Below are 21,169 nucleotides of genomic sequence, written 5' to 3'. Positions count from 1 at the left end.
TGATAGAGACAGGGGCATAACATTAAACAGTCCCCAGGCCAGACAGACTGGTAGAGACAGGAGGCATAACATTAAACAGTCCCCAGGCCAGACAGACTGGTAGAGACAGAGGGAGAACATTAAACAGTCCCCAGGCCAGACAGACTGGTAGAGACAGAGGCATAACATTAAACAGTCCCCAGGCCAGACAGACTGGTAGAGACAGAGGCATAACATTAAACAGTCCCCAGGCCAGACAGACTGGTAGAGATAGAGGGAGAACATTAAGCAGTCCCCAGGCCAGACAGACTGGTAGAGACAGGGGCATAACATTAAACAGTCCCCAGGCCAGACAGACTGGTAGAGACAGGAGGCATAATATTAAACAGTCCCCAGGCCAGACAGACTGGTAGACAGAGGGAGAACATTAAACAGTCCCCAGGCCAGACAGACTGGTAGAGACAGAGGCATAACATTAAACAGTCCCCAGGCCAGACAGACTGGTAGAGACAGAGGCATAACATTAAACAGTCCCCAGGCCAGACAGACTGGTAGAGACAGAGGGAGAACATTAAACAATGCAAAGTGTTCTCTGACTGAACCCCAATAATACTAGAATTATGCTATTACTGACAAAATCCTGTTGTATTATCTAATGTAGGGAATATGTCCCACCACTCTACTAGTCTAGCCCTGTAGCTCTCTAGGACCAGACTACTGCTCTACTAGTCCAGCCCTGTAGCTCTCTAGAACCAGACTACTGCTCTACTAGTCCAGCCCTGTAGCTCTCTAGGACCAGACTGCTGCTCTACTAGTCCAGCCCTGTAGCTCTCTAGATCCAGACTACTGCTCTACTAGTCCAGCCCTGTAGCTCTCTAGAACCAGACTACTGCTCTACTAGTCCAGCCCTGTAGCTCTCTAGAACCAGACTACTGCTCTACTAGTCCAGCCCTGTAGCTCTCTAGGACCAGACTGCTGCTCTACTAGTCCAGCCCTGTAGCTCTCTAGATCCAGACTACTGCTCTACTAGTCCAGCCCTGTAGCTCTCTAGAACCAGAGTGTACACCAGAGTGTACGGAGGAGCAGGGTGACAGAGAACTTAGGAAGGTTAAAGACCAGGCGAACTTGCATGGGTTTGATGGCCCAGCCAACAGTGAGTTGCAGTAGTCCAGACTGGATTAGGACCTGTGCTACTTCCTGTGTGAGGTAGGGTCTTACTCTACGGATGTTGTAGAGCATAAAACTGCAGGAGCAGGTCACTGCTTCGATGTTTGCAGAGAACGACAGGGTGTTTCTCCAGGGACACGGCAAGTTTCTTTGCACTCTGGGAGGGCGACACTGGAGTTCTCTACCGTGATGGTCCGACTTGGCTTTACAGCATGTAGATTCAAGACGGCTCCTAGTCAGGGCAATATGACCTTCCTAGCTGCATTATTCTCTATGGAATTACTCAAATGTAGATGCATAATGACTACCTAGACAACATGTAGATTCAAGATGGCATCAAGTTGCGTCAAAGACACATTCTAGCAGAATTTCTCCAAATGGAAACCAACATAGCGGGCCTACCTTCTCTGTCCTGCCTGGGCCTCTGAGGAGGAGGGCTGCACTGACCTAGACAGGGAGAAAGGGCACCTACAGTAGTCAATAAATATCAGGCAATGCCACAGATGCCTAACACCACTACACAGCAAAGTACTTACTCAACAAGATCCCAACTTCAACTCTAAAGTATAGTAATATATTCCCTATAATAGGTATATGGGGAGGGAGAGTATTTTGGTAAAAAGCTTCCGGGGTATTTTTTATTTTGTGATTTAGTTAGGCTTATTTCGGTTATAGTGGCATCTGTGGTAGTCGCTCGTCCCATACACTTTACAGGCTTGGAAAGGGGTAGAAAACAGTGAGGTAAGCATGTGAAGAGAGCGAGACACAGTACTGTTAACAACACAGCAGGGTCTGGTAACTGGTTACCTGGCTGAGACAGATAACGAAGACTGGACACTGGATTCCACACACAGAGCACCACACTGCAGAAGCAAAGTGTGAGCAGACAAATAAAATTGCCCAGGAGAAAAATAACATCCCATTGCAAAATAATGCTTTTTAGCCTATTCATCGATGGAAATAGCAGTTGATGTAAATCTGTCTACGAGTTAATTTGCATAATTTAAAGGAACCAAATTGGTGTGTATTCATTATGCATCTTCGTTATGTATCACATGCACACAGCATACAGACAGACAGAAGGCAAAAGCCCATCAGACAACACTTTTATAAGCCCAATCATAGCACAACATTTCTAGATGCAATCGTGTGTTAAAAAAAGTTTTTGGGGGCCATGATTACAAAGTGTGCTTCTCATTCACCATTCAAATGCTTAGACAACGAGCTGGAGGCTGCAGGCATTTTTAAAACATATAGCTACTTCATTTTTTTACTTGAACGATTCACTACATATGAGGCATGTTTAACCTCGTTTCAAAGTAGCCTAGGCAAAACGCGACCATATCCGTGGGAGGCAATAGTTTTATAAAGACTTCCAAAAGCCTTTGAAACCAGTAGGCTATTTCTATTGGTTTTCAACTAGCTTTCATTGTCCAGTAGCCAGTTTCTATTGGTTTTCAACTTGCTTTCATTGTCCAGTAGCCAGTTTCTATTGGTTTTCAACTTGCTTTCATTGTCCAGTAGCCAAATGCACACTTGAGCGTAGCCTACTTCCTTGTGCGCTAATCATTTTAATAAATGATAGTTTATCAACATTTTAAGCTAAATGTTCTGATCAGATTCATTGCTTTTTAAGTATTTTTTTTTTTAATGTAGTCTAGACCTACTGGTTGTATGAATTTGGGATCTATCGTCCCACAACTGTCTTAGAGTCTGTTTGGGTTATTTCTTTCTCGACAAGTTGACCAATTGAATAGGTCAACTTTTCTACTATGGGGGAATAGTAGCTTGACATAGGATCATAGGCGCCGCGTCCATAAAGTTAGGGGAAGCTTTCCCCAAGTAATTATATAGCCTACTTCTGTCTATACATAAATACAATCATTCAACATAGACTACTAAAGCATGATTTGAACACAGAGGATCATTAGCTTGTTTTAAACCGCATTGCCTACAGTTGGAAGGCAGGCAGCGCATGTAATTTGGGCAACGTGCGTGAGTTATACCAAATAGACGATTGTTGAGTTGCAACTGTCAGCGAAAAGTAGAGGCCCAGCCAGGCATATTGCAATATTTAAAAAATGTAATCGTGAAAAAACATACGTTTGGAAAGCAAATGGCTCTTGCTGTAAAGAGAACACAATTTTAAAAAAACACATCAACTTAATTGATCGAACAACAGTAGGCCTATAGCCCATCTTATTGGCACCAGTGGAAAGCATCGACCATATTCCCGGTGAGTGAGCACTGTGCATATTCACCATCATTGCTGGGTGTTTAGACAATAATTTCCCCCTCCCAGTTTAGATGAACGTCATATTCTATTCTTCTCCCACTTCTCATGAGTCTTATATACACTACTGTTCAAAAGTTTGTGGTCACTTAGAAATAGCCTTGTTCATGAAAGAAAAGCTAGTTTCTTCTGAAACCTGTCAGTCTATTCTTGTTCTGGGAGATGAAGACTATTTCATGTGAGAAATTGCCAAGAAACTGAAGCTCTTGTACAATGCTGTGTACTACTAACTTCACAATAGCACAAACTGGCTCTAACCAGAATAGAAAGAGAAGAGGCCCCGGTGTACAACTGAGCAAGAGGACAAGTACATTAGAGTGTCTAGTTTGAGAAACAGATGCCTCACAAGTCTTCAACTGGTGGCTTTATTAAATAGTACCCGTAAAACACCAGTCTCGACGTCAACAGTGAAGAGGCGACTCCAGGATGCTGGCCTCTTAGGCAGAGTTGCAAAGAAAAGCTATATCTCAGACTGGCCAATAAAAAGAAAATATTAAGATGGCCAAAATAAGACACTAGACAGAGGAACTCTGCCTAGAAGGCCTGCATCCCGGAATCGCCTCTTCACTGTTGACGTTGAGACTGGTCGCACCCCCATTTCACACTACACCCTCTCCCCACGCTTTAACCTTTTCATGATTGTAACTTAAGCTCTTGAGTGTATGAACGTAAAAGGATTTCCTTTCCCTGAACTGTCAGCTACCTAACTTCCTCATCCCCCCCCCCCCCCCCCCCCTCTCAAACAGGCTCTAGTCTCGCTGCATATCAAATCTTCTATATCTACTCTAAGTAGTATTCTGGGCTATGTCTGACCTACAATTGACAGAGGCAGTAAATAGCAACATTCTTAGAAAAACAAGTGTCGTACAAAGGAATGGCAGCACTGATAAACAGAATTTACAGAGAGAATGAAAAACAGGCTAAGGCCATCAGACTGCTAAACAGCCATCACCAACACAGAGAGGCTGTTGCCTACTTTGAGACCCAATCACTGGACACTTAATAAATGGATCACTAGTCACTTTAAACAATGCCAATTTAAATAATACCACTGTAATAATGTTTACATTACTCATATCACATCTATATACTGTATTTTATACCATCTACTGCACCTTGTCTATGCGGCTCAGCCATTGCTCATCCATATACTTACATGTACATATTCTCATTCACCCATTTAGATTTGTGTGTATTAGGTAGTTGTTGGGGAATTGTTATATTACTTGTTAGATATTACTGCACTGTCAGAACTAGAAGCACAAGCATTTTGCTAAACATCTGCTAACCATGTGTATGTGACCAATAAAATGTTATTGGACTTTAAACTATGAGTTTATAGAATGAAAGAAGCATAATTGACTGTTCAACAGTCAATCCCACCAGGGTTCAATGAAAACATACACACAGTAAGGAACATACAATGGCTACACAAATGTAATGTACTATATAGCCTGTGTATCACTACACAGATCCACGAGGCCAAGCTAATAAAAACACACTACAGTCCAAAGGAAAATAGTGTGGATGCGTACTTACCAGTGAAATGTGTTGTAATGGAAGTAGACCAAACCAAGGCCATATAAAAAGCCTGCATTCTTGGGAGAGGGAGAAAAAACCATTAGTGGCAGGAACATTTAGTCTATTTCTCAAACGGCATTGGTAAAAAAATGAAATGGAATTTTTTTTTTTTTTTTTTTTTTTTTTTTTTAAAGATACTGTCTGAACAACACTGATTGCTCAGTCAAGTTTCAACAAAAAAATAAAGGACACTTCACAGTCCCTATAGGATTTAGCTGGGATTTTGTTGTGATTTTTGCAGAGAAGGGGACACTTAATTTTGCAGTGCAAATTGACATTTTCTGCATTGCAATAAAAATTATGATTTTACTGTTTTATGAGGAAATAGTGCCGTGACTAGTCAAGTTTGCAGGCCCTCGCATAGCCTAATATGAAGGGAATTGTTGATTTTTCCCACAAAAAATGATAACGCAATCCTGGAGGGATTGATATCACTAACATACAGTCCTGACTGACTCATCTAAATGGAAAGTGTTCAGTTGGCCTAGTCCTCATCCCTCTCAGGATTAAAGTGCATTCTATGCCCATAAGGTCAATGGCAGAGTAGAGGCCTAAATTCAGAGGTTACCATTGTGTCCCAGTAATTCACCTTTCAGAGGTTACCATTGTGTCTCAGTAATTCACCTTTGAGGTTACCATTGTGCCATAGTTTCACATGACACTGTAGTACCGGTATCAGTCACAACCGAAAGCCTCTAAGCACAGAACCTCCTACTCATACAGACATACCAATCAACCAGAAAACAAGAGAGCAGATCAGACCAACAGCATGGCTGAGGAGTTAGAAGGAGAGAGGATCCGACAGACAGAGAGGAACAGACAGACAGCATGGCTGAGGAGTTAGGAGGAGAGAGGATCAGACAGACAGCATGGCTGAGGAGTTAGGAGGAGAGGATCAGACAGACAGCATGGCTGAGGAGTTAGGAGGAGAGAGGATCAGACAGACAGTATGGCTGAGGAGTTAGGAGAGAGGAGAGGATCAGACAGACAGCATGGCTGAGGAGTTAGGAGAGAGGAGAGGATCAGACAGACAGTATGGCTGAGGAGTTAGGAGGATCAGACAAACAGAGAAGATCAGACAGACAGCATGACTGAGGAGTTAGGAGAGAGGATCAGACAGACAGTATGGCTGAGGAGTTAGGAGGAGAGAGGATCAGACAGACAGTATGGCTGAGGAGTTTAGGAGAGAGGAGAGGATCAGACAGACAGCATGGCTGAGGAGTTAGGAGGAGAGAGGATCAGACAGACAGTATGGCTGAGGAGTTAGGAGGAGAGAGGATCAGACAGACAGCATGGCTGAGGAGTTAGGAGGAGAGAGGATCAGACAGACAGCATGGCTGAGGAGTTAGGAGGAGAGAGGATCAGACAGACAGCATGGCTGAGGAGTTAGGAGGAGAGAGGATCAGACAGACAGCATGGCTGAGGAGTTAGGAGGAGAGAGGATCAGACAGACAGCATACCTGAGGGTTTCCACACGAGGTCAATATCATTACATTTGACTTTTTAGATTTGAATGTATGCATTAATGAATCAATTATATAAATCACACAGTCAATTTGAAAAAGTGTTTCCTTTCCATTTGGGACTTATTTTATTGATCAACAACATCTGCATAGAAGAAGCAATCTGTTATTTTATAAAAGTCTGCACTGTCTCTTTAAGACCCATGACATCTCAGACAGACAGACAGTGAGGCTCAAACTAAGATGATCTTGACTGGGAAAGAGGTGAGGCGGGGGAGATGAAGTGAATGAATAAAGTTATATAATGGACATTGTTTTGCGAACAGTAATTAAATATTTTCAACATTTTCTACATGCATTATTAGAGTTGAACTTGTGTGCAGCATAACTGATGCAGCCCAGACTCCCAGTGAGTGCCGTGGTTCCTCAGAACAGACAGACTCTAGCTGCTAGAACTAGCAATGAGTAAGTGGAGCAGACGATAAGGGGACATCGAATGCACTGACAGACTTGATCCTCTCTCAAATCAGTAGACGACGTGAGACACATTTGACAGAAGTACCGAAAGCAACAAACATTTTAGTATCAAACCGTTTTTCAGGTTCTAATATCGGAAAAAGTACAGAAGTTTCAGTATACCATGCAACACCAGTAATAATTAATCGATATGCATCGGTCCCCAGAGTAAGACGATGTGAGAGTTGAGAAAGTGAGAGAGGATGCGAGAGTCTGAGTAAGAATGTTTCTGACAGCCTGGCAGCCTACCCTTCACATTCACCTCCCATGAGACAGACCGACTCAGTCAAGTTCAGTCAATGTTTTGACCATTTCTTCCACAGACTCAGGGAGTATAGCCTACCTCCCTGCTCCTCCCAGTCTCAGCATAGCTCAGTCAAGTCCTCTACCCGAGACCTGGCTCCTAGCCAACAGTCGTGAGACTCAAGCTCCAACCCTACACCCAGCCCCTAGTCCCTAGTCCAAAGCCCAACCTGATGCTCAATCCAGAAAGCCTCGATCAAGCTCCAACCCTACACCCAACCTGATGCTCAGTCCAGAAAGCCTCGATCAAGCTCCAACCCTACACCCAACCTGATGCTCAGTCCAGAAAGCCTCGATCAAGCTCCAACCCTACACCCAACCTGATGCTCAGTCCAGAAAGCCTCGATCAAGCTCCAACCCTACACCCAGCCCCTAGTCCAAAGCCCAACCTGATGCTCAGTCCAGAAAGCCTCGATCAAGCTCCAACCCTACACCCCAGCTTCAGCCCTCTGCCCAGTCCCAGGTAGCCTTTCCTTACTCCAGTCTAAAGCCATAGCCCTGTCTCCCAGGCAGGCCCAGTCACAGTCCCAGAACCAGGTGAACAGGGTCAGAAACACAACGCTGTCTGTCCCCATCACGGTCACGTCCCAAACACGGTCACGTCCCAAACACCTCATCTCCACTCACACGCCAATGGGCACCACGGCAGACTGGAACTAACATCCATCCTCCCTTATCCACCCACACTGGGCAGGGAGAGGACACACCGCAACATAAGAGCTGGTGGCTGGCCTGGCCGGGTCAAACGCTCAACTGAATATGACCTAGACACTGGAGAACAGCTTCCCTATGTAACAGATGTGAAACGGCTAGCTTAGTTAGCGTGGGCGCTAAATAGCGTTTCAATCAGTGACGTCACTTGCTCTGAGACCTTGAAGTAGTAGTTCCCCTTGCTCTGCAAGGGCCGCGGCTTTTGTGGCGCGATGGGTAACGATGCTTCGAGGGTGACTGTTGATGTGTGCAGAAGGTCCCTAGTTCGCGCCCGGGTATGGGCGAGGGGACGGTTTAAAATTATACTGTTACACCTAGTCTAACACCATTCCTTTATGAACAGACTGTCATCGTCAAGGTATGCAGTTGAATGCCAAGAAAACAAGGGGTCAGCAGTCAACATTTAGACCTACTTGGATACATGGTGTTTCAGAAAGTAGCAGTCAACATTTAGACCTACTTGGATACATGGTGTTTCAGAAAGTAGCAGTCAACATTTAGACCTACTTGGATACATGGTGTTTCAGAAAGTAGCAGTCAACATTTAGACCTACTTGGATACATGGTGTTTCAGAAAGTAGCAGTCTACAGCTAGATATACTTGGATACATGGTGTTTCAGAAAGTAGCAGTCTACAGCTAGATATACTTGGGTACATGGTGTTTCAGAAAGTAGCAGTCTACAGATATATCTACTTGGATACATGGTGTTTCAGAAAGTAGCAGTCTACAGCTAGATCTACTTGGATACAAAGTAGCCACTCACCTTCCAGTAGTCCGACTGTAAACTGTAGTACCTCTGATATGCAGATAATGCTGAGAGGAGAGACCAGTTAGTGAACAGATCAAAACAATACTGTAACAATTAGCCAACATTACATCATCTTCATCCACTCAACACACAATCTTGTGGTGCCACTACCTCATCAGCAATACAGGCCAAATAAAACCCAAAGCTTAACAATAAACAGCTCTTCAAACTTAAAACACTCAAGCATGAAAACGCACACGACCTACATTTCCTCAAGAAACTGCCCCAGACTTGTAGTCATATAAAGCCCAGAGACATGGCAGTGGAATTACATAACGGCAGAGAAGTGAAGGACTCTGTGTGGGACAGCAGAGCATGCCACACACCAACACAACTGCCTACTATTATTTGTCATTTCCAGACACCTTTTACAGGGTTTGGGAAGAATAAGAGGGAGGGCGTGTAGTCTGTCTGGCAGCTGCTGCTACTTTTAAAGGACAAATTCCAACACCGAAATCCTACATTCTGCCAAACATACAATTTCAAAAGCATTGTTATTACTAAATTAAGGATGTGATCTGGTGTAGACTGTGTGTGTGTGTGTGTACGTTTGATCACCTTTTGGATAGTCCTCCAGGAGAAGATTGAAGTGGCCCAGCTGGCAGAACATCTCTGGCTCTACTTTCCCTTCTGACTTCAGGATGGCAGAGTCATAGCAGCTTACAGCCTATGGGGAGAGGGAGGAGGGAAGAGGGAGGGGAGGGGGAGGGGGAAATCATTTCAACACCCTGTATTAAAAATGGTGGCCTAAAGAATGCCCCAACTTTTAGAAGTCCACACTAAATCAGTTTGAGCTTATATGCCTAAGTTTCCTAAACACTAAACACGTTGGTTACGGTCTGTCTAATAGCAAAAAATCCTGATGAGCAACATATGAAAACAATAACAGCCATCTAACGTGTTACAAAACAGCAACTACAAGTCCCTAAAATAACTTGATCATCACTGAACCATAATTGCTGTACCTCTCATAAAAATAGATACAGGTTTCTGGCAGGTCGCCCCAGACACACAGGTGTCCCCTCCCACCTTTCAGTGGGCTCATTTGGCTGAGGGCCAAATGAGAGAGCAGCACCTAGAAACAGGCAGTGAGCTGGAGGATGGAGAGTCTGGCTGGCTGAATAAAAAGTATGTGCACCCCAGCTGTATATCACTAGGACCAGTGGCCGGCATATAGCCTAGCCACTCAGAGAGAGAAAAGGGAGCAGTTCGGTCGAGCCATTTCAAATCCGCCAACTTGATATCAAAACGACATTTGCATTTGTTAGGAATGTTATTACAGTGCAGGAGCAATGGCATACCAGGAACCAGGGTGAAGCGGTAGTCATGTGTTCCTCATTTGACGCACAATGTAGAGCAGGTGACACTTTAGAGCTGTATTGACTAGGAGGGGGATCTCAGAGTCAGTCCGGCAACCAAAGGTGTCAGACAGAGTGAGTGAGTGAGAAAAATAAAGGAGAAAGAGAGGAGAGAGGTCAGTGCAGTCCTGAGGGGAGACAGAGACACACAGACAGCGTAGTCTCAATCGTCACACCACAGCCCTGTCTCATCCATTCAGATCTAGCCAGCCAGACAGACATCCCAGACACTGTGCTACAGGATCACTCAAGACCTGACTGGAGCAGACAGTGGCTGATATGAACCAGACAAATGTCACCCCCCAAACACCACGCCATTCCAGTCACCCCATTCCCCATCCAAACACCACACCAGGTCACCCCTTCCCCCCCAAACCATTTCAGGTCACGCCCCCAAATAACACACCATTCCAGGTCACCCCTCCCCCCAAACAACATACCATTGTAGTCACCCCTTCCCCCCCCAAATAACATGCCATTGCAGGTCACCCCCCCCAAATAACACACCACTCCAGAGCACTATTTGACCACCCTATGTGGGCTATATTTCCCAACTACCCCTGGGTACAGTGCTCTGTCCCAAGTTGCCAGATGAAGAGAGCCAGCTGTCCAATCAGGCACTGCACCTAGGCTCCATAGCATGAGAAGCCAGCCTAATGAAGAACAGGGATTTGGAAACAATAGGACGGCATGAAGTACGGTCCCACAGAAATTTTCAAATTTCCTCGACATGATTCAATTCTATTGCAGGGTAAAAAAAATACAAAAAAATAAAAATTATATATATATATATATATATATATATATATATATATATATATATATATATATATATATATATATATATATATATATATATATATATATATATATATATACTTTCAGGCAAAGGTATATCAAAACCAATTTTACATACTTCATAAAACAGGTGTGGACTAACAGCGAAACGCTTACTCACAGGCCCTTCCCAACAATGCAGAGAGAAAGAAAAGAGAAAATGATATAAAAAAACATTTATTTAATAGAACAGTGAAACACGTACAGTAATAATAAAAACGCATAAAATACAGTGTGAGATAACTTGGGAACCAGTAGTCGATGTGCATTGGCAGGGTATAAAATTAACAGCATGCGGGTTGGTTTTGGCATTGGCATGGTAAGATATCTATTCACCAGCCACGTTGGAGGGTGTTCAGGGCTCCACAGTGGGATCATTTCTTGAATAAAAAACAAAGTCAAGTATGATCACATTTATAGTCAAATAAATGCTGCAGTAGCCGTTTAATTTTATAGCTGGTAAATGAAAGTCAAACTACGAATCCTATATAGCCTATTCCCCCTGGCGCTGCAACTGCCTGGGGATCTGTGCACACGTAAAGAGCTGAGTGAAAGATTCCTTTATATAAGCCCTGTGAACAGGCATAAAAGTTAGTCTAATTGACTTGAAACGAAAGTCTACTGAAGTGAAACTTTGTCCTTGTGTTTCTTGGCTATTTACAATGTTTTGATCACAACTTCCGTAGATTTTCTGTTTGAGTTTCAACTGCAAGGGAAGAGAAGACGACGCTTCCACTAGTCGGACTCAATCTCACAGGCACAAACTCAGGTAACAAAAATATAAACATAACATGTAAAGTGTTGGTCCCATGTCTCATGGGCTGAAATAAAAGATCCCAGAAATGTTTCATATGCACAAAAAGCTTCTTAAAGGCCACTAAAATGGGGAGGCGCAATAGAAGGCCACTAAAATGGGGGGGGGGGCACAATAGAAGGCCACTAAAGTGGGGGGGAGGCACAATAGAAGGCCACTGAGCGGAGAAGTAGTTCTGTCTGTAGTTAAGCCCATTTGTGGACATTCTGATTCTTGCCCGCAAAAACACAGTCTCAATGTCAACCGTGAAGAGGTGACTCCAGGATGCCTGCCTTCTAGGCAGAGTTGCAGAGAAAAAGCCATCTCTCAGACCAGTCAATAAAAATAAAAGATTAAGAGGGACAAAAGAACACAGACACGGGACAGAGGAACTCTGCCTAGAAGGCCAGCATCGCGGAGTCACCTCTTCACTGTTGACGTTGAGGCTGGTGTTTTGCTACTATTTAATGAAGCTGCCAGTTGAGGACTTGTGAGACATCTGTTTCTCAAACTAGACACTAATGTACATGTCCTCAAGCTCAGTTGTGCTCCAGGACATCCCACTCCAATTTCTATTCTGGTTAGAGATAGTTTGCGCTGTTCTGTGAAGGGAGTAGTACACAGCGTTGTACGAGATCTTCAGTTTCTTGGCAATATTTTAAGAATGTGACATTTCAGAATATAAGTAGAGAGAATGATTTATTTCAGCTTTTATTTCTTTTATCACATTCCTAGTGGGTCAGAAGTTTACATAAACTCAATTAGTATTTGGTAGCATTGCCTTAAAATTGTTTAACTTGGGTCAAACGTTTTGGGTAACCTTCCACAAGCTTCCCACAATAAGTTGGGTGAATTTTGGCCCATTCCTCCTGACAGAGCTGGTGTAACCGAATCAGGTTTGTAGGCCTCCTTGCTCGCACACGCTTTTCAGTTCTGCCTACAAATTTTCTATGGGATTGAGGTCAGGACTTTGTGATGGTCACTCCAATACCTTGACTTTGTTGTCCTTAAGCCATTTTGCCACAACTTTGGAAGTATGCTTGGGGTCATTGTCCATTTGGAAGACCGATTTGCAACCAAGCCTTAACTTCCTAAATCAAATCAAATGTGTTTGTCACATACACATGGTTAGCAGGTGTTAATGCAAGTGTAGCGAAATGCTTGTGCTTCTAGTTTCGACCATGCGGTAATATCGAACAAGTAATATAACCTAACAATTTCACAACAACTACCTTATACACACACAAGTGTAAAGGAATGAATACGAATATGTACATACAAATATATGAGCAATGGCTGAACGGCATAGGCAAGATGCAGTAGATGGTATATAGAGTACAGTATATACATATGAGATGAGTAATGTAGGGTATGAAAACACATAAAGCGGCATTGTTAAAGTGGCTAGTGATACATTACATCAAGATGGCAAGATGCAGTAGATGGTATAGAGAACAGTATATACTGACTGAGGTCTTGAGATGTTGCTTCAATATATCCATATAATTGTCCTCCCTCTTGATGCCATCTATTTTGTGAAGTGCACCAGTCCCTCCTGCAGAAAAGCACCCCTACAAATTGATGCTGCAACCCCCGTGCTTCACGGTTGGGATGGTGTTCTTCAGCTTGCATGCCTCCCCCTTTTTCCTCCAAACATAATGATGGTCATTATTTGACAGCTCTTTGGTCTTGGCCATAGTGGAGTTTGGAGTGTGACTGTTTGAGGTTGTGGACAGGTGTCTTTTATACTGATAACAAGTTCAAACAGGTGCCGTTAATACAGGTAACGAGTGGAGGACAGAGGAGCATCTTAAAGAAGTTACAGGTCTGTGAGAGCCCGAAATCTTGCTCGTTTGTAGGTGACCAAATACTTATTTTCCACCATAATTTGCAAATAAATTAATAAAAAATCCTACAATGTGATTTTCTGGATTTTTTTTTCTCATTTTGTCTGTCATAGTTGAAGAGTACCTATGATTAAAATTACAGGCCTCATCTTTTTAAGTGGGAGAACTTGCACAGTTGGTGGCTGACTAAATACTTTTTTGCCCCACTGTACATTATTCCTTTTTTATTTTTTATTATTGAGCCATTATTAAAACTCAAACAGTGCATCCCAATGGAGGGAGCAAACAATGTATCAGGCCATCTGTGATTTACAACCTGATAGCAATATTTTGGACCACCAAGAAATGTTATTTAATTTTTTTAATTCACCTTTATTTAACCAGGTAGGCTAGTTGAGAACAAGTTCTCATTTACCACTGCGACCTGGCCAAGATAAAGCAAAGCAGTGCGACACAAACAACAACACAGTTACACATGGAATAAACAAACGTACAGTCAATAACACAATAGAAAAAATCTACATACAGAGTGTGCAAATGAGGTAAGATTAGGGAGGTAAGGCAATAAATACGCCATGGTGGCGAAGTAATTACAATTTAGCAATTAAACACTGGAGTGATAGAGTGTTGGTGAATTAAATGTATAGGTGAATTATATTAATCAAACATTGAAATACATCCATCTATTTTGCCAACAATACCTTAGTGTATGTCATGGAATGTTGAGGAAAACAGAACCTATTATTAAAACCTCTTAGAAAGTTGGTTTTGTAGCATAAACTGGGAAATGTATATTTTTGACTGATATGATTGTCTGTTTCATATCTGCAAAGTAGTTCAAACGCTGTCAGTTCCACTTTAAGGAACGAACATTAGTATGTAGCCTACTGACTTGTACACATTGCTGCGCTTAAAATGAGATGAAATAATAGTTTTATCAACATTTTAAGCTAAACGTTCTGTTCTGTTGCATCAGCATCATTGCTGTCACATTTTTGCCAGATGTAGCCTAGGCTTACTGGTCATATGAATTTAGGATCCATCTTCCCACAACTGTCCCTGAGTCGGTTTGGAATAGCATATTTCTTTCTCGCACATAACGAAAAACTGACCAATAGAGTGTAAACTTGTCTACTTACGGGGATAGTAGATTGACATAGGCTAGTGATTTTGCTGTGCATTACTGGTCTTGTTGGCTGAGGAGAAGTAAATGTGTCAGTTACTCTAACAGCGCATCGGAAATTTGGTAATGAACGCACGCAGTTGCATCCTACAGTTGCATGTTCTGTTAAAATTAATTACGATCATCGAAATGTGACTTGTGTCATTATGAGCACCGTGGGTGGACGCCATAATCAGGTTACGCACCCAATGCATTTCTCAAATGTCCTGTAACATTAGTTAAATTAAAATGCTGCCGGTGTCACTTTTCCACATTTTGTCAAGATACAACTATAATTCACACTGACTGGAAAGGGAATTCATTAACGTAATATCCACCCACTTGTGCGCCTGGCTTCTAGCTAATGGAAGGGGTTTGTGGTTAAACGTCCAGCAGGTCCCTGACACTTATTCTAGATATGCACGAATCAGGAGTGACAGCGGAGGGGCGACTCTGGTCCTATCTGTGACATACCTTTAACAGCAAGGCCTTCGTTCTGGCGCCATCTTCATGAAGCCTCTGAAATCCAAATAGTGAACTGCAAGCAGAGGACAACACAGGCGGTTCCGTATTACTTGGGGCATATAGGTCGTTTTAAAATAATTTAATGTACGAAAACTCAATACACAAAAAGGTAGACAAATAAAGCAAATGCATTGCTCATTCGCTAACCTGTTCATTTCGACCAAGCGGTCTCTCTCCTGCGCTGTTAGCTTCAGAAAGTCCAATTCGATTTCATTCGCTTTTCCCGCCGCCATTTTCTTTTCCTCATCACCAGCAGCGCCGAGACTTCGAGCAGCAGCCGCGTCGAGCGACACTCCGCACGATTTCATAGAAAAGGAACAGGGGAGCGGGCGACAAAACTCCACCAAAATATAATAAGAACGAAAGTACACCACCGTATGGAGGACTGAAAACGTTGCTAGCTCAGCCGAATGATTGCCAAATCCTGAAGGAAAACAAGACCCGTCCAAAAACAGCCTTATCGCATGATTGTACTCAAAATACTACATGTATGTATTTGCCAAATAATGCAAGGAGTAGAGTTGATGCCGGTTTTTACGATAGGGCGTTATTTGGTAATATAGTAAACTTCCCCCCACATCAGCTCAAAGTTGTTGTAATTGTGTCACATAGGCGAATGCACGCCGCCACAGTAGGAACGCCCTCTCCTCACTGTGACCAACGAATGTTATCTGTGTGTAATCATGTGACTTCATTTTTCTTGGGTGTCGTTCCTCACACACACGAATAACAATCCCTCAACTTTACGCAGTTCCACAGCTTCTTTCGATTGGTTTCCCATGTTGTATTGTGATAAGCAATTACGTTTTTCTCGGTCTACTTTGAGGTATCTTATTGGTTAAGGTCACTGTCCTTTTCAAGGGTTGCCAGTATGGTTAGTGATAATTTGGGATCCTTGGGGCGTCCATACACTAAACCCTAATCCTAACCTTTACTATAAACTTTTAACATAACCCTTATTTTTTATTTTTTTTTAACTAGGAAAGTATAGTTACCTAACCCTAATGTTAACCCTTACCTTGACCATTTGAAACCTAAACTACATGGGGGTATGGACGTCCCAAGGATTCTGGAGAGCACGGATGGGAGGGGGTACAGGTCAGTTGGTTGCCAAGGATTATACATGAATGCTGCAGTGTTGCTATTACTATTTTATCTGATGTGATTGCTTTTTTATCACTGTTTGCTATAACAATGTAGTGTGTGATTTACAAAATTATAGTTTGTAATACTTCAGAGAATGCCAAGAGTTTGCAAAGCTGTCATCAAGGCAAAGGGTGGCTACTTTGAAGAATCTAAAATATATTTTGATTTGTTTAACACTTTTTTGGTTGCTACATGATTCCATATGTATTATTTCATAGTTTGATGTCTTCACTATTATTCTATAATATAGAAAATAATACAAATAAAGAAAAACCCTTGAATGAGTAGGTGAGTCAAAACGTTTGACTTGTACTGTATATAAGTGCTAAGTGTTACTAGTGTTAGCATAGACAAATGTGTTTATTTTTGCAAGATGCCAATGACATTGTAGACAAGATGCTGTATCTTCAGACATATGCCAAACTAGATCTTGCCAGAAAGGCATTTCACTGTACTTGTGCACGTAACAGTGAAACTTGAAGCTTCTCTAAATGGTCTGATGCTGGAGTACTCATATTGGAGCTGACTAAACATGTCCATCACAACACAACAGGCTTTGGGGAGTTGGGGTTGTTACCAATGTTCAACTCATAATGACACAAGGTGAAGATTTGGATATTGGATGAAGTATATGGGGAGTCTTGATCCTGCTGGCTGTTGTTGTTGTCGTCTCCTGCAGACGGTGTGGCTTCGTCCATCAGACTTGATAACTCAGAGCAGAGGTCGCTTTCCAGTTCGATTGGAATGCCCCCCCACCCGGCCAAAATATAGGCTGGGCTGTAAATCTGCCATCACTGTCATGGTGACAGAGATAGATGGCCACCTGTCGCCGTCTTGTAACAGGAAGCAGTGTAGTTTGAGGGGAAAAGAAAGGGATCAAATTAATCTCCTGGTTTCAATTAAATCAATGAAGCATAATGGTTATCAAACACATAGGCAGCAAGCCCAATATGCATAGGCCCACCAAATCTGCTAATTATTTTACCCAAGATTCAACAGAACATCATTGTAGAAACACATAACATTCTACATCATGTAGAAACACATAACTTTTGCACCTGGAGTTTATCTAATAAAATCTGTCCATGAAATGGGTGGGCTGCCATAGAGATGAAACACAGACTCCAGATTGTGTCTTTTCAATATAAAGGAAATAATAACCGACCATGAAGTCATAGAATAGGCTTAGTTACATAAAGCTCAAGAGCGCTTAGATATTGGAGACATTGAGTTAGGTTATGTGTAATCCTAAAACATCCCCCAGAATACCAGGTCACTTGTCATACTGTACAGTTGTCATATCACATACCATACACTAGTACCACAGGGTATATTATCCATAAATCACTCTGATGAATGTTAATATGAAATACACAAAAAACATGAATCAGTCATTTATTGCAAAGGCTACAGACTCGACTCTCTTATAGCTATAATCCTGCTCCAAAATAACAGACTGAAGTAGCCTATTCTGTGCTGTTACATTTACTGTGTACAGTTATATATTTTGCAAGCTATACATTTTTTGGGGGGGGTAAAACATTTAGTCAGTTTTGTTTATTTGTGAGGCAACCTACATTTATGAAAGCTGCATTAAATTATAAACTGTATTGAGACATTCTAATAAGATAAATAATTCGAGTGATATTTTTTTTTAAATGCATGAAATTCTGTTTGACTGTCTGACAAACTATGCAAACCATGTATCCCATCACGCCTGTGACAGCATTTGTCAACAACATTCAAATCAAGACACTCCAAAATGGCGGATCGTGAGGAGGGTAAGTGTCGCTCTCAAACCAAAAACGACCTTTATGTTTCCATATTTGGTACCATATTTCCATCTTAGATGTACGCTATAGAGCATTAAATCATATCCATATATGTCAAATATGTGGCAACCTACTCGCTAAAAAAACGATTAGGTCTACTCTTTCGGTCTCTGATCGCACTCACTCGGTATGTTTCAATGTATCAACGTCATAGATTATATCAAGATAAATAGGAATGGCTACAGTTGCAACATTGTTACCACGTTATAACACCATGCAATTTGACGTTTTAGACTGCTATTTCCCCACATACGCGAATGGATTATTATGCCAAGATGTGCCTGTAAGAAATTAGACTCATAATCCTCTCCTTCCAACATGGTTTGACGTTACTTCATTTGTACTGTTGCCAATGGAATATGGCACAATCATCCAACACGTCTGACGGGGATATTAATACTTGTGAAACTGCCAATTGTTCGCCTCTTGTACATAAAGTGCTCTACTTTGTGTCTCCCGCCCCAAGACCCAGAGAATGAGGACACATATGAGGTGGTCGACCTGACACAATATGCTAGGCGTCAACAATGGTGGGGCTGCCTATTTGGTGGGAACAATTCGGGTCCTATGGCTGAGAAGTATTCGGTAGCCACACAAATAGCACTGGGTGGTGTGAGTGGCTGGTAAGTTCTGCAGGCCAAGGTAGCCTATGTTGATTATACAACGGAGCATCCTCAGGACTGTTCTTTATCATTTGATGTGTCTCTCTCATGGTGCTCAATGCTACTGTACTTTAATGCATGGTATGATCAAAATACAGGCTTCCTCTGTAGAGGAGTCTATTGCCCTGTTTAGTGTACTACATGCAGGATAGGGTTTAATTTGAGTTTTGCATTGTCTCTCGCTGCCAGGTGTGCGGGATATCTTTTCCAGAAGGTGGGGAAGATCGCAGCCACCGCTGTGGGTGGAGGATTCCTGTTGTTACAGGTGGGAACTCAACACAAGTTTTTAATGTACAGTATAAAAGTCTAAATTAGTTATTTCACATGCTGGTCACCCACTGCGAAGAGAAGCTTGCTCTTTAGCTATACTTATTTTACATAGCATTTTTGCTTAGTTTTTTTAATAGTCCCTAAAATAAAAAATGTCTATTCTATTCTCCAGATAGCCAACCACAGTGGCTATGTGCAGGTGGACTGGAAGAGAGTGGAGAAGGATGTCAACAAAGCCAAGAGGCACCTGAAGAAGAATGCTGACAGGGCTGTACCAGAGCTCAACTCTTTTATCGACCAGGTAGCCCTACACCTGTTGTATTCGGCACATGTGACCAATAGCATTTGATTTGATTTGATTTGTGCATGACAAAAGCAGTGTGAATTGAACTACATTCATACTGACATAATACAAATGCTGCCTACTTGTACAGACTAGGCTGCTAAGTCAAGGGATCAATTATCCATATGCATTCAGATTTGTTATTTGTCTTAAAAGGATATTGCACTTTTCTTACATTTTAATACTGTTATTTATCTCAATCCCTCCCAGTCCACAGAGTTTGTGAAGACAAACATTATCGTCACCAGTGGATTCTTTGGAGGCTTCTTGCTTGGGCTGGCATCCTAAGAACACAACAGGGGCCTGCAGTTTTATATAAGAATCACTTGAGAGGTCTGGCTGTGAAGTGAAATGCCCTTTTAAAAACGTGGCGGGAACAACAAGAACAGATGCACAGCACAATATATCAAATTGAGCCAATTACACAACCCGCAAAAACGGTAATGTAGTTGTAAATACTCTGTAATGTGTACTTACTATGCTGTTTCACAATACCTACCTGTCTATCTACCATGTAATTGCATGGTTTTAGCACCACCTGATAGAAACTGGAATCAAGAAATCCTGCTGCTCCACCATATAAACAAAACCGTGTTTCTAGCTAGGCTTTAGCCCCCAACTCAAGGCAATTGGGTACAACCCAAAAGCCAGTGGGTCCTGTGGGAAACGCTGGTCTACAAAACAGTTATTAATTAAAATGCGATAAGAGCACACAGGTGTTGCGACCCTGTAAATGGGATCCAGTGTTCCTGGCTCACTCTGATTCATATATTCATCATATGAACGATAGAAACATACTCACTTCCAATGGCTTTGAGCTGCTGCTGGAGATGGACGTATGTACATATGTAAAAAAAAAAAAAGAATAGGAAGATGCAAAACACTGCGATTGATGCTGTATTTATTCAGATCGACTGTGTGGTCTTCAGCAGAACTTCATGCATGTGTACAGTATATGTACAGTGTACCTAATTGGGCTGCAATGCGGGAACTTATTGATTACATTTGGGTCTAGTTCTTTCGAGTGTTTTCTGGTCAATATAGTCCTACTCCGCAAGTATACCCAAGTCATGCAGTGCACCATGTTTGCACAATATATGCCCTTTTCATTCATTCAAATGAGTTAATACTTCAATCATTTTATATTTATTGATTTAGGATTACCATGACTATCTTTCTTTTGCCTTTACGAGCGGTGCAATATTTGCTTGGAGGTAATTTAGCCTCTTTTGTGTTTTCTCCTTCACAGGAAAGCAATTTACCTTTGTTATTGAATTACAATGCTGTTGTAGTTTGTGTATATATTCTTAATATAAAAGACCAAATGCAACCAACAATCATGGCTTTCTTTATTTCAAATGAAAGAATAGGCCTATGTCTGTGTCAAGTTTAGCTTTAAAAAACAGCTAAAAAAAACATTGTATCACAGTGCCTCTACTATTTCTAAAGATCTCATTTACCTGTACTGTATATAATAATATGAATATGTATGTATAGTGTGTAAATTCTATTTTTGTTGTCTCTTGGTGTCTCCTATATATAACTTATTTTTTATTTAGTGTAATGTATTT

The 21,169-nt window shown here is 42.0% G+C and overlaps 2 protein-coding genes across 10 annotated transcripts in view; one reads left to right on the top strand and one right to left on the bottom strand.

Moving 5' to 3' along the window:
- LOC110504760 (lysine-specific demethylase 6A) overlaps positions 1 to 16,065 on the bottom strand; it is a 90,734-nt gene extending 74,669 nt beyond the window's left edge. For 3 of the 9 annotated variants that reach the window (XR_016494860.1, XM_036975180.2, XM_036975182.2), the window contains exons 1-6: positions 15,493 to 16,065; positions 15,295 to 15,358; positions 9,382 to 9,490; positions 8,779 to 8,828; positions 4,979 to 5,037; positions 1,549 to 1,593 (exon numbers count right to left, since the gene is read on the bottom strand). Coding sequence is in view for 5 of the 9 variants with exons in the window: in XM_036975180.2 (XP_036831075.2) it covers positions 1,549 to 1,593; positions 4,979 to 5,037; positions 8,779 to 8,828; positions 9,382 to 9,490; positions 15,295 to 15,358; positions 15,493 to 15,653 (488 nt within the window). In the remaining 4 variants the exon portion in view is untranslated. Of the gene's footprint in view, positions 1 to 1,548; positions 1,594 to 4,978; positions 5,038 to 8,778; positions 8,829 to 9,381; positions 9,491 to 10,124; positions 10,835 to 15,294; positions 15,359 to 15,492 lie in introns of those variants that run through there. The other 6 variants (XM_036975181.2, XM_036975183.2, XM_090230385.1 and 3 more) reach the window with 5 other exon arrangements.
- On the top strand, positions 16,064 to 20,935 carry LOC110520587 (FUN14 domain-containing protein 1). The gene is made up of 5 exons (XM_021597979.3): positions 16,064 to 18,272; positions 18,790 to 18,946; positions 19,175 to 19,250; positions 19,428 to 19,556; positions 19,809 to 20,935. The coding sequence occupies exons 1-5, from the start codon at positions 18,254 to 18,256 to the stop codon at positions 19,884 to 19,886; spliced, it is 459 nt and encodes a 152-aa protein (XP_021453654.2). The 5' UTR covers positions 16,064 to 18,253; the 3' UTR covers positions 19,887 to 20,935.
- Positions 20,936 to 21,169: the final 234 nt, after the last annotated feature.

This window comes from Oncorhynchus mykiss, chromosome 3 (genome assembly GCF_057628025.1).
Source record: "Oncorhynchus mykiss isolate SJ-2025 chromosome 3, ASM5762802v1, whole genome shotgun sequence".
Lineage (NCBI taxonomy): Eukaryota > Metazoa > Chordata > Actinopteri > Salmoniformes > Salmonidae > Oncorhynchus > Oncorhynchus mykiss.
The sequence above is the reverse complement of the archived record's forward strand: the minus strand, read 5'-3'. Positions and strand labels throughout refer to the sequence as shown.